The sequence below is a fragment of the Papio anubis genome, chromosome 13 (genome assembly GCF_008728515.1).
Source record: "Papio anubis isolate 15944 chromosome 13, Panubis1.0, whole genome shotgun sequence".
Classification (NCBI taxonomy): Eukaryota; Metazoa; Chordata; class Mammalia; order Primates; family Cercopithecidae; genus Papio; species Papio anubis.
In genome coordinates, this window is record NC_044988.1 from 70,861,741 (window position 1) to 70,874,265 (window position 12,525).

A 12,525-nucleotide genomic window follows, 5' to 3' on the forward strand; every position below is an offset into this window, starting at 1 on the left:
GAACAAGAGATTGGTTCTAGAGGAGAGGATGAGAGATGGCATCTTGAAGTCGTTCTTGATCATGATATTTTTGGTAGATAAGACAAAAGTATATGATAAGAAAGTTTTAAATTCTTACCTTCACACTTATGATAAATCTACATATTCTAAGAATAGAATTTTGACACTACAACAAAAGTGTTAAGATTGCCTAATGATAAAGCTATCTTGAAGTTTCACAGACATTTATAAAAATTGTTACACAAGAAATAATAAATATTAAATCACTCCACTCAATCATGTCTGGGTTAATTTGCAATCAGTTGCTAAAAACAGATTACTATCCCTTTAAAATTTCTGTTTTAACACATGTATTGAATACTGATATTTTAATGATTTCTAGCAATAATAATCATTTTTAGCTAATGAAAACAAACTATGCATGTGGAATGATGGGAAAAATAAGAAAATAAATTATGTGATGATAAGAAGAGTTATTTGTTAAAAGAGATAAAAATCCATTTTGTTCAAAAACATAAAATAAAACCTTGAGGGTTTTATTTCTGTCCCCATTTATCAGTTGCTTTTCAGATTTGCTTGTGTTCGTTGGTCAAAGAATTCTCATTTTAAATTGCTGACTCAACTTAGCAGCCTGGGTTGCTTTCATTATTATTAGAAACGTGGCTTTGCAATAAAGACAGGGTTGACTATTTTGCGGTTGATGGATGAAGCAAAATGGAATCCTTCAACCCTAAAGATGAAGGCATCAGGCATCCTGGAAATTGGACACAGCTTAATAGCCCAAGAGGACAATTTTCAGAATAGAATCCTGATCTCTTCACCATGGATAAATCAGCTTTATTTAGCTACGAGTGATGGAAATATATTTTGGCTAGCAAATGTATAGTTAGAAATTCGTAAACTGAAAGAATCTTCCGAAATGTGGTTGGAAAAGAGATGTTTTGAAAATAGCATCTCAGATAGGGTTAAAAAGACTTCAGGGAGAAAGATATTTTCAATTTTGCAGTCTGTCCTTGGAATGCCATATTTAGCTACTCTGGGACAATGGTTGAGAACATATTGTAATGGTCCCAACTATAAAGGGACTATAAAATGGGTTTCCCTTAGCCTCAGCACATCAAAGTGGGGAGAGAAATGTGTGGGAGAAGTTGAGACTTATGAAGACTATCTTGGAAGAATTTTACGGTTAATTGGTCTCAATGTATTAATCAATATACTATATAATGATAATTTGTTGAGCACTTCTTATGGGCCAAACAAGTTCCTACAGTACATGATTCATATGCATTACTTAATTCTCACAACAATTCTATCATAAATTTCCTATTCATCTCCCCATTATGCTGGTGAGGAACTTGAGGAGTAGGTTAGATAACTTGCCAGTTAATAACAGCAATTTTATCCTAACCCAAGCACTCAGACTCCAGAGCCAGTGTTCCAAGCACTGTATTAAATAATTATTGGAAAGCAAGTAAAAGAACAAACTCAAAAGCAGGCAAAGGTCTTTGGCAGAAAGGTCACGCATCATTATTTTGCAGTTACATTACTCTTTCCCCTTATTTGAGCTTTATTGTCAGCTAACTGCAACGCACAAATTGGAGACATGTATTCATTTATCTCAACAGTTTTATTTTCTTCCCTGCACACAATATGTATTTGTGCCCCTGGTTTATGGTATTTAATTCAGCCAAAGGCTTTCCACATGCTTCTGAATCCTTAACAGTTTTGGTTTGCTTTGCTATATACTCTGTACCAATGAGGACTCGTGAAAGGGTTGCAAACTCAGCGTGGAGCCACTGTTTCTTATTTGCCTTACTTTTCCCTTTTAAGTCAAGATAAATGCAGAATGCTGAAGTTGGGAGGGATAGTTAATAGTTATCTTAGTCTGTTCAGGCTTCTATAGCAAAATATCATAGCCTGGGTGACTTAAAAACAAAAGAAATTTGTTTCTTATAGTTCTGGAGGCTGGGAAGTCCAAGATCAGGGCACTGGTAGATTTGGTGTCTGGTGAGGGCCTGCTTTCTGATTCATAGATGGTGCTGTGTAGCTAGGTCCTCACATGCTGAAAAGGGTGAATGAGCTTCATTGAGCCTATTTCATAGGGACACTAATTCCATTTTATTAGGGTGGAAACTTCATAACCTAATGTCATCACCTTGGGGATTAGGTTTCAACATATGAATTTTGGGGAGGCACAAACATTCAGACCACAGCAGTAGTTACACTGAGTGTCACACATAGAGTACTGAGTGTGTTACTACTATATACAGTGACGGTACATTCAGCATGAAGGAATCATTGCACTCTGTTTTCTCTCCTAAGTACATTTAAACATTTGGGAAAGTATAAGTACAAGCTATTAACTACCTAAGTGAGTGAATTAGGTACTTATTTCAAACCTAATTCATTATTTAATAGGTAATACCTGATTTATTACATTAATGTTATATGCCTAGCATTGTACTAGACGCTGTGAAAGGATATGGGTAGGCATATAAAACATTCCTATAACCTAAATGAGCAAGTATTGCTCATAAACTACTTTGATGATTTTTTTATGCCTATACAGTCTAACTTAATAATAAAGTTCACATTTTAATAAGTTCAAGAAACTTAAATGTTGTCAAAGGATAGCATATATTTTTAACAATTTAATTGAGAGAAATATTTTCTTAAAAATTCATGAAATTATTTCTCTCAATTAAATTGTTAAAAATATATGCTATCCTCTAATAACATTTAAGTTTCTTGAATTTATTAAAATGTGAGCTTTATTATTTAGACTGTAGGTGGCTCACGCCTGTAATCCCAGTACTTTGGGAGGCCGAGGTGGGTGGATCACTTGAGGCCAGGAGTTTGAGACCAGCCTGGCCAACATGGTGAAACCCTGTCTCTACTAAAAATACAAAAATTAGCCAGGTGTGGTGGTGGGCACCTGTAATCCCAGCTACCTGGGAGGCTGAGGCATGAGAATTGCTTGAACCTGGGAGGCGGAGGTTGCAGTGAGCTGAGATCGCACCACTGCACTCCAGCATGGACGATAGAGTGAGACTTAGTCTCAAAATAAAAAAATTGTGAAATTCATATGTTTAAGAAAAGTAGCAATCAAGGCTTTGACTAGTATTTCTACCACATTGTTTTGTGTAATTTATACGTATCTTCCTTTTGTATTTTACTGAGTTATGTTTTTGGGCTATAAACTTATTGGCAGAAGCAGAATTGAATTAAATTTTCTGAGGTGTACCCCATCCATTTTGAGAATAACCTCACAATTACAACAATATTCTCTCAATTAAAACCTGCAGTATTTCTGCTCTCTTGAAGGGAGGGCTTTTCCATGCGCCATTTTGTGCCCATCTCCTTTGAAAACAATGTGATGCCTAGAGATGATGGGAACTGCAAGACACTAAGTCTCAGGAACACAGATGGAAATGTAAACAGGAAACCAGTGGGGAGTTAATTGTGTGACATCTGGCACTAGGGTCCAGCAGAGGCAAACAAGCCATCTTACCACTGTCTTTTGACAAGATAGAGTTGTCCCCTGAAGATAAAGGTGGAAGATGGAGCCCCTCATTCTTATGTCCTCTACACATGATTCATTCTTAGTAGCTCCTAATGGCAGAAGGGACCTCAGTTACCCAGTGCAACTAGGACGGAAATAAAATGTAACATCCCCAGATGCCATAAAAAATGAGAAATTTTTCATTGTTACATAAAAATGTGATTATATACTGAATGTTGTTTATTTTTCTAGCTTTTTATTTTTCTCCCTTTGCTATCTTAGATGGTAGTCTTAATGAAAGACTACTATTGCTAATTGCCTCTCTTTCTGAGTCCTATCCCAGCTTCAGGTGGGGGTCACTTTGCCTGGAGAGGGGACTGATTTCTGCTAGGAGAAGATGTGGAGAAATAGCATCAGCTGTAACATTCTCATTTATCATGAAAACAAAGACAGAGGTAAAAAATCTGCTGATACATTTAGAGGAGACAGAGACCAACTGTGGTTGGGAAATTGAAATCAGAATAGTCTTGATATCCTAGTTAACATACAGGAAAGTACAGATTTCTGGAAATAGCAGTTGGGCACCCCCATGGGATTGTTTTAAGCCAAAGTGTTTTCTGAAAAGTAAGCATAGCTGTCTTGAGAGCCAGCATGGGCTGTCTTGAGAGCCAGCATGTACTGTCAGGGAAGGGAAGCTGGAAATTGGGAAAAGTGAAATTTGCTGGTTCAAACTATCAGGTCCATATATCAACCATCATTCAGAATGAAAGGAGCTACTGACAAAACAGTCTTTCTTTGGTTCTGAAGTTTGATTGATTGGGTGATCACATTAGAAGGAAAAATTTGCTGCCAGTGGAGAAAAAGACCTGAGATCCCAAACAAGGATCCCAAGGTTTTGTTTGGGACCCTAAAGGGTATTAAACTATAGAATGAGTTTTTTTTTCCTACTTATTTTCCAACTAGTGGAAGAATACTGATTTAAGAACCATGAGCTTTAGATTTCAGTCCCAGTATTATCATCTAATTGTACAATTGTGAAAATGTTATGTAATGTTCCTGGGTTTTCTTGTTTATCAAATAAGTAGACTGGATTAGATCAATATTGGGGCCCTGCCCGCTGTAAAAGGTAATCATTTTAGTTTTTCCATCAGATTTGCTACAGTATTTGGCTGTTAGAAAATACAGATTTCCCTGAATTTTGGGAGGCAGACGTGGAAGGATCACTTGAGGCCAGGAGTTGGAGACAAGCTTGGGCAACATAGCACATAGCAACACCCTGCCACTACACACACACACACACACACACACACACAATACAGATTAAATTAAATTAATTCCCCATTTATTACACTGTGCCACCACTCCCACATATCTGAAGCAACATCATTTGGGTAACAATAATTTTTTCCCTCTAACAATTGGGTAAATAAATATTTGTTGAATAGGTGAAAAATAAATTCCTAACTTCAGCAACTTCATAGCTAAGTGCTTATGAGTTGAAAATGAAAACAAGGGAAGATGAATAGCTCTTTGCTTCTGACTTTGGCATTTGTGACTTGCTAGGTTGGCAAACTGAGCACATCCTGAATAAAGGTGAATCAAGAGTGACTGATTAATACCTTCTATGGCAAATGGCTTCCCCACAGTGAGAAGTTTGCAGTCAGCATCTATTGACACTTCATAATCCAGAAGGGCTTTGTCCATGATGAAGGCGTCTAGTTTCTCTGGATCATTCCTATATTTAAGACCAGAGGAGAAAAGTGAACATGATTCATTAATGGGAAGGAAGCATGAAGGCTGACAGCCGGCTTTTGTTTAGGGGACAGAAACCTGGACACTAAGGGCCGCACAAGCTACCTAGGTACTGACTTAGCTGTCTTGGCTTCTCACTGACCTCTAGACTACAGACCAGGGGAAACAGACACTCCTATAAGAGAGCGTGACATCTTTCCAATGGGTTTATCTACCAGCTCCTTTGATTACTTCTAAATCCATCAGTAAAGCCAGAGCCACTCTGAATTGAATAGGAAGTGCATAGAGAAGGTTTATTCTTATTACACTATTAGAGTGACTTCTTGTTGTTAGGCATTGCATTCATTGTTCTCTATACATTTTATCACTCAGAACGACTGTGATATAACAGATGAGGAAATTGAGGCTCAGAGGGTTGAAGTAACTTAAACCAGGTTACACAGCTAGTAAGTATTGGGACCAGGTTCAAATGAAAGGTGAGTCTCAGCACAGGCTGAGCTTCCACCTACAAAGAGGGCAAGGAAGGAGAAGTTTTAAAACGAAATAACTGTCTAAAATACATGCAACGATTTCTTTGTTTTCAGCCACTTCCAATTCTTTTTGCAAAAGTGAAAGACATACATCCATTTAAGAGAGGATTTTCTATTAGGAAAAGTTTCAGAAAAATTCTTAGTCCAATTTGCTTTTATTGTGACTATGTCATGAGCCCATCCCTGGATATTGTTACCATGGAAATGGACTATTATTATTATTGGCTAGGCAGTGTAACCTGGAGCCAGGGGTGGGGTTCACCGCACATAGATCAGTGAGAGTAGAAGAGGGATGAAGAAATGCAGGATGCTGTGACCAAAAAGAGGGAATGGATTATTTGAAGACTAGAAAAGCAACCATTTTGTGCACCATATTATCTCCCCAGTTAAAGTGAAAGTTTCTTGAGAATAAGCACTCTGTATTACACTTCTTTCTATCTCATGCAACAACGACCTCAGTTCCTTTTTATTGTGTAGGTGTAGGTATTTATTTTTTGAAAATAAAAACATTTATTAATTTAAAAAAAAGAAAGGATTTTCTACCCTTAGAGTTGTCCAAACAGCTTTGCAAAAAGAGTAACTCTTTTCTATCCCTTCTGGGCTCAGTCCTTCCTCTCTTAGATCCAGTGGAGAGACTGTTCTAATTTAACACAGTGTGGCTTTTAAACAGAGGAGAATATGACTAGAATTCATAGAAAATCAAAAAGAGAAAGATATCCCTAGACACCCAGAAGATTCATCAGTGGGCGGGAGACACATCTTTACACGAATGGCTTTGTCTGGGTCATGTATAGACACGTAGTCGGTTGGTCAGCTTCCCTTTTTGGTACCAATGACCATTGCTTTCTTATCCTACTCTTCAAATAAGTGAAACAGCCAATTTAAAATGCACCCCCTTTTCCAAGACGTATTGGATTTAAGTTACAATGAGGCCCACATTTAACTTCAACCAAAATGAAGCACCTCCCAGCTCTACAATAATGGGAAGCTTCAGAAAGGGTTGGCAATGTGGATTATCTCCTAGGAGGTGATAAGGAATCTTAATGGAATCCTGGCAATAAAATAAAAACTGAGCTGAGAGCTGTTTCTCCAATCAAAGTTCGACTGTCACAGTACCATAATGTACCTTGACAGCTACCTAGTAGCAAGTTATCATTTGCCAATATTCCACAAATATTTGTGGTCGCAATATGACAATAAAAAAGATGAGGTTCATTTCAGTTTTTTTAAACCAGTAATTCATAAAGCCTAATGTCTCTGGTATCCTTCCTTAAATAACTACTCTTGATTTTGGACTGCAAAGTGCAGATAGCTATAATAAATTTCAATCACACGAAAAGACAAGAAGTAGTCAGTTCTCAGACTCCCATAGGACCCTTAGTCACCGGTGAGGAAATGGCCAAGTGGGATCCAGGTACAAGTAGCTTCAAGACTGGCTGAATCACTGTTGTGGTTTGCAGGGCCCCCAATGGTTATTTCTATTATAGAATCGTGCCCTGTCTTTTCTTAAGCATTGTTTAAAAATATATATCACACATCACGAGAAAACCAGTCACATATTAACATAATAAAAAGAATAAACATTTTATTGGGAGTTAATTTTTTAGAAAACTGTTAATGAGAAAGCAGGGCCCTGAGAGAGTAGAATTAAGTAGAAGAGAATTTTGATGGGAGAGGGAAAGGACAGGTTCAATACATAGAAACCTTCCTTGCACAGGCAATGCTAGGGGTTGCGCCTTGTAGGTCAGTGCTCTGGGATGTGAGGGAGGTAACATGAAGATTGTGGTTGTGGGAAGTGGTGGCTAAGGGCACAGGAAATGATTAGGCTGAAAGTGGAGAGTTAAGGCCCAGAGAGAAGTGGTGAGAGGGCATTAATGGTAAGCTCTGCATATATTCCAATTTCACCTCAATCAGTGAATTGCTTGGGGAGCTTGTTAAAATGAAGATTCTGATGCAGTAAGTTTGGGATGAGGCTGGAGTTGCTGCATTTCTAACTAGCTTTCAGATACCAACTGGAGCATAGATGTTGCTGGAACATGGACTATTCTACAAACATCAAGGGCCTACTCTTCCACCATCATTCCTAGACTAGTCTGAAGTAGTGGTTGGATTCCAGAGACCTGGTTCTAGTCCTGACTCTGCCACTCGCTAGTTGTATTACCAAGGAAAATGGACTTGTTTTGGGCCTTCATCTGTGGCTGCTTTCCTGAAGATTGCTTCTCTTCAGGCTAGGGTGGCACCAGTGCTGGGCATGTGGGCCTTCTCAGGTAGAGCTCCTGAGATACATAAATTTCTTGAGTGGAGTGGAAGTGCTGGGGACTGCAGCAGTAGCTCATCTCATCCTTTTTCACACTGTCAGCAGAGCCCAGTTTGTCTGCCATTTGCTGGAAACCATTGCTACCCTGACAGCTTATTCTTTCTTTCAACCATAAATTTGCCCGAAGAAGAGAATACAAGAGATCTGGGAGGCAAAGGGACTCTAAACTTCATGTCAGAGAGAGACTGTAATGTGTTGATGTTCTTGCAAAATTAAAAGTGACATTTCATAATACACATCATATATAATTTTGCAAATATGAGAGAACGAGGCTTTTTCTCTAAGCTATAGTTAAAAGTCCATAAAACATTTTAAGTGGCCTGTTTCTAAAGTTGTTGAGAAAGACAAAACCCTTATGTTCCACGAAATTATTTATTTATTTCTATTCTTTCTTAAAAAAGAATTTGAAGTGGCAGGTCCTGCTGTCCATGGGGGAGATTATTGACGCTGACCATGGAGAAACTAGTTTCCTGATGCTGCACAATTCTAGGAATTGGAGGTGTGGATATCTGTTATTAACCTGATTCCATCAAGCAGGAGGGAGAAGACTGCTTACCTTCATGCCTTCCTGTTTTTCAGGAACTATTCTTTCCCTTTTCTCAGGAAGACTAGACAGAGCAGAGCCATCACTGCACCGTCTGCCTTTGTATTCAACTTCATTGAATTACAGGCTCTGATAATCTGCCATGGCAGTGTGATTTCTTGTGATTGCTTCTCATAAATTCTGATGAGAAGAATGCAGGCATGGGAATCATTGTCGTCTATCTTATTTCCTTTCTATAGAAAATCTCTAAGATAAATTCCATTTCCTCATGGCAAGAGGAGGCATTTCCTGGGTTTAGAGATATATTCACAGTGAAGGAAAAGGTTGCCTTGGGACACTTTATCCTCTGGCCGTATTCCCTGTGTGTTTGACTGTTTCAGCACCATTGTTTTCTCAAGTGATGTAAAGCCAGCATTTACTTCCTCCACCATCTGCTATGCTAATGGCCCCACTGGTTCTTTGAACAAAGCTACTACCAACTCGAGACTAGGCAGGTCACAAGTAATCTAGGTCACACAATTAAAACTATTTCACACTGTCTCCTGGGATCTCACACAGTGTAAAGTATTACTTAACACAACGTGGGTAGATTCGTCTGTCATTTTCAGAAACTAACATACACTACATCAGTAGCTAAATTACTTCTCTTCAGTGAGAATTTTTCTTTGGATCCAAGAGGTTGACACTCACTTCAGATACTGCACTCCATCAGGGGTGGCTGGAACATTGTACCTTCTCATATATTCATGCATCTCTGGGAAACTTTGTCTCACATAATCTTCAGCACTGCTTTCTCGGACAGTTCCAAAGCGGAATCCTTGGGAAGGATGATGTAACTATGAGGCAGAAAAAGAAATGGCTTAAATAAAAATTATTCTTAGAATTGTTTTTAAACATTTTTCCATAATTCTTTGAAACTTAATAATAATTCGGAACTTTTTTAACCCCCGCAGGCAGAAACATGTACATAGAAATGTACAGACATGGCTACATGCTTTTTACATCAAAAATTGTTCTATCTTTAGAAGCAAACAGATGGAAACAACAAAAAAATACAAAACAATTTTTTGCATGTTGAGAACCTATTAGAATTCTTTAGAAGCTGTGCAAATTGGTATGTAGAATCAGTCTCATTATTGTAAATTGCATATCAGACAAAGTGTATGTTCATAATAAAGATTGTGATACTTCTTGGTTAAAATGACATAAAACCCAAGTTAAAACCTTGCATCCTGAGATTACAATAAACCTGCCCTAATGTTGTAACTTCATCGCTTTTGTATTTAGTCACCTTTATACTATATTACATTTTGTTTATTGAATTTATTTTTGGTGTTATTATAAAATGCTGTCTTTCTTTCAAATAACTGCATTATCTAATGCTGAGTTATGCTGTACATTTGCTCAAATGGAATGGTATTTAAGATAATTTGGAGTGACAGAGGGGAGGGTGGCAGGAGTAGATCTAACAATTTCATAGGTTTCCAGGATGCAAGACCTCACCGTGTGTATTAGTCGGTTCTCACGCTGCTATGAAGGAATATCTGAGACTGGATAATTTAAAAACAAAAGAGGTTTAATTGACTCACAGTTCTGCATGGCTGGGGAGGCCTTAGGAAACTTAAAGTCATGGCAGAAGGCACCTTTTCACAGGGCAGCAGGAGAGACAATGAGTGCCGAGTGAAGTGAGAAGCTCCTTATAAAATCATCAGATCTCATGAGCACTCACTATCATAACAGGCAACCTAAATCATGAGGGTAACTGCCCCATGATTCAATTATCTCCAGCTGGTCCCTCCCACAACACGTAGGAATTATGGGAACTACAATTAAAGATGATATTTGGGTAGGGACACAGCCAAACCATGTCACCACGAGAAAAGACTGTGCATTGGGAGTCCTGCAGAGACTTTCTGTTACTAAGGAGAATAAAGATATATCACACAAAAACTTACTATTCAATGAAAGTTGTAGAGAAGGATTAATGTGTAAAGCATGGACTATTTAGAACATAAGAATGAACTGAGATTGGGCCACATTACTGTAGTCAGCAATATTTTAGAGATTATACATCTCCACAATAATTAAAGTCAAGTCTTTGCACATTTTTGTTTTGCTCAATATTAACATTTTACGTAATTAGTTCTGATATGAATCCCTGGGGACAGAAATCTATGGATGGGCTTCATGGAGTTTATAAACCTCCTGAAATAGTAGGCCATAGTTTTTGTAAATGTGTTTGTAATTTTCATCTAGGAGGGAGATAATATAGAGTATTTTGTTAAGAATTAGGTTTTTAAGTTGTTTACCCTAAAAATGATTAAGAACTCACCGAATATGGTGACAAATAACATATATTTGAAGATGAATTAGTTTTGACACACAGTAAACATCTAACAATATGGTAATAGTTAAATAAATTATATGGCATATTCTTTTTTTGATTTTGTTTTGAGGCAGAGTCTCGCTCTGTTGCCCAGGCTGGAGTGCAGTGGCATGATCTCAGCTCACTGCAAGCTCTGCCTCCCAGGCTCATGCCATTCTCCTGATAATGGCATATTCTTATAGAGTGTAATGCAACATATAAATCACGTTTGTAAAGTATGTTTCATAAAACAAGGCGAATGCTCATATGACAAGTGGAAAAAAACTTTCATATGGTATGATAAAAATTAAATATGTATACATTTATTTAAATGCTATGATTTCCCATATATATTATACACACACACACACACACACACACACACACATGCACATACACACACAACTTGGAAGAAAACTCATTGGTGTTGAATTTACAGACGTATTTTTTTATTTACAGATTATCTGCAGAAACACTTGTCATGTTTGTAGGTAGAAAAATATTTTAAAATAAGCAAAATCATTCATTTATTCAACATTTATTGAAGGTCTACTGTGTACAGCTCTCAAAGTTACTAGGGTGACAAAGATAAATACCTGCAACCACTGCCATATAGGAACTCTTAAAACCTGGTTGTTCGTTGTATTTCTTTGGCATTCCACTGTTAAGTAAGTAATATAGCTTACTCTGAGTTTAATGTAACTGTTCCATGCAGTGAACAAATTCTAATGTTTTATGTCAGCATAACCTTAATGCCACATCAACAATAATAAGAATATTTAACATTTATTAAACTCTTATTATGTGCCAAACATGATACTTAGAGCTTTACATGCATTATCGTGCTGAATCCTCATAATAGCTTCATGAAGAGGGCACTGTTGTTACTTCCTCTTAGGGATGAGTAAACTGAAGCTCAGTAAAGTCATGCGGTTGTAAGTAGCAGGGACTGGCTCAAAATCCATGTCTGTCTTATTTCAAAGCATATGCTATTATCTACTACATCATCTTGCATTCTAGCTCATGACAACAACTGAAGTGATGATGTTTATTAGGAGGAGCTCACCAGGCTTTAAAAAATATTATCCTTATGCCTTGAACCCCCTGGTCTGTTCTCATAGTAGCAAATTGCAGTCATATGGCTTGAGCAAGGCACATTTATCAGCATTGTCTGCCCAACATCTATTCATTTTTCAAGACCTAGGTCAAAATTTTCTATGTGAAGTCTTTTGTCTTGTGTAGCTTCACCCTCCTACCCAGAAAAACAACAATAACAAAACTACTTATTTATCTGTGCTGACATAGTAGCTTGTACATATAAAATATGTAGGCAAAGACCTAGGTCAAAATTTTCTATGCGAAGCCTCTGGTCTAGCCTAGCTTCTACCTCCTACCCAAAACAACAACAATAGAAAAACGTAACTACTTATTTATCTGCGTTGATACAGTAGCTTGCACATATAAAATATGTAGGCAAATATTTATTTAAGCAATCTTTGACCTTTCCGTGCATTA

The 12,525-nt window shown here is 37.5% G+C and overlaps 1 protein-coding gene and 1 long non-coding RNA gene across 2 annotated transcripts in view; one reads left to right on the forward strand and one right to left on the reverse strand.

Moving 5' to 3' along the window:
• GRIN3A (glutamate ionotropic receptor NMDA type subunit 3A) overlaps positions 1 to 12,525 on the reverse strand; it is a 163,178-nt gene that overhangs the window by 45,392 nt on the left and 105,261 nt on the right. Inside the window, exons 4-5 of the mRNA XM_003911427.5 lie at positions 9,336 to 9,481; positions 5,122 to 5,237 (exon numbers count right to left, since the gene is read on the reverse strand). Of these exons, the coding sequence (XP_003911476.2) occupies positions 5,122 to 5,237; positions 9,336 to 9,481 (262 nt within the window). The remainder of the gene's footprint in view (positions 1 to 5,121; positions 5,238 to 9,335; positions 9,482 to 12,525) is intronic.
• Positions 1 to 12,525, forward strand: part of LOC103878189 — a 39,869-nt gene that overhangs the window by 14,836 nt on the left and 12,508 nt on the right. The window contains exon 4 of the long non-coding RNA XR_002517485.2: positions 9,599 to 9,759. This is a non-coding gene — a long non-coding RNA (uncharacterized LOC103878189). The remainder of the gene's footprint in view (positions 1 to 9,598; positions 9,760 to 12,525) is intronic.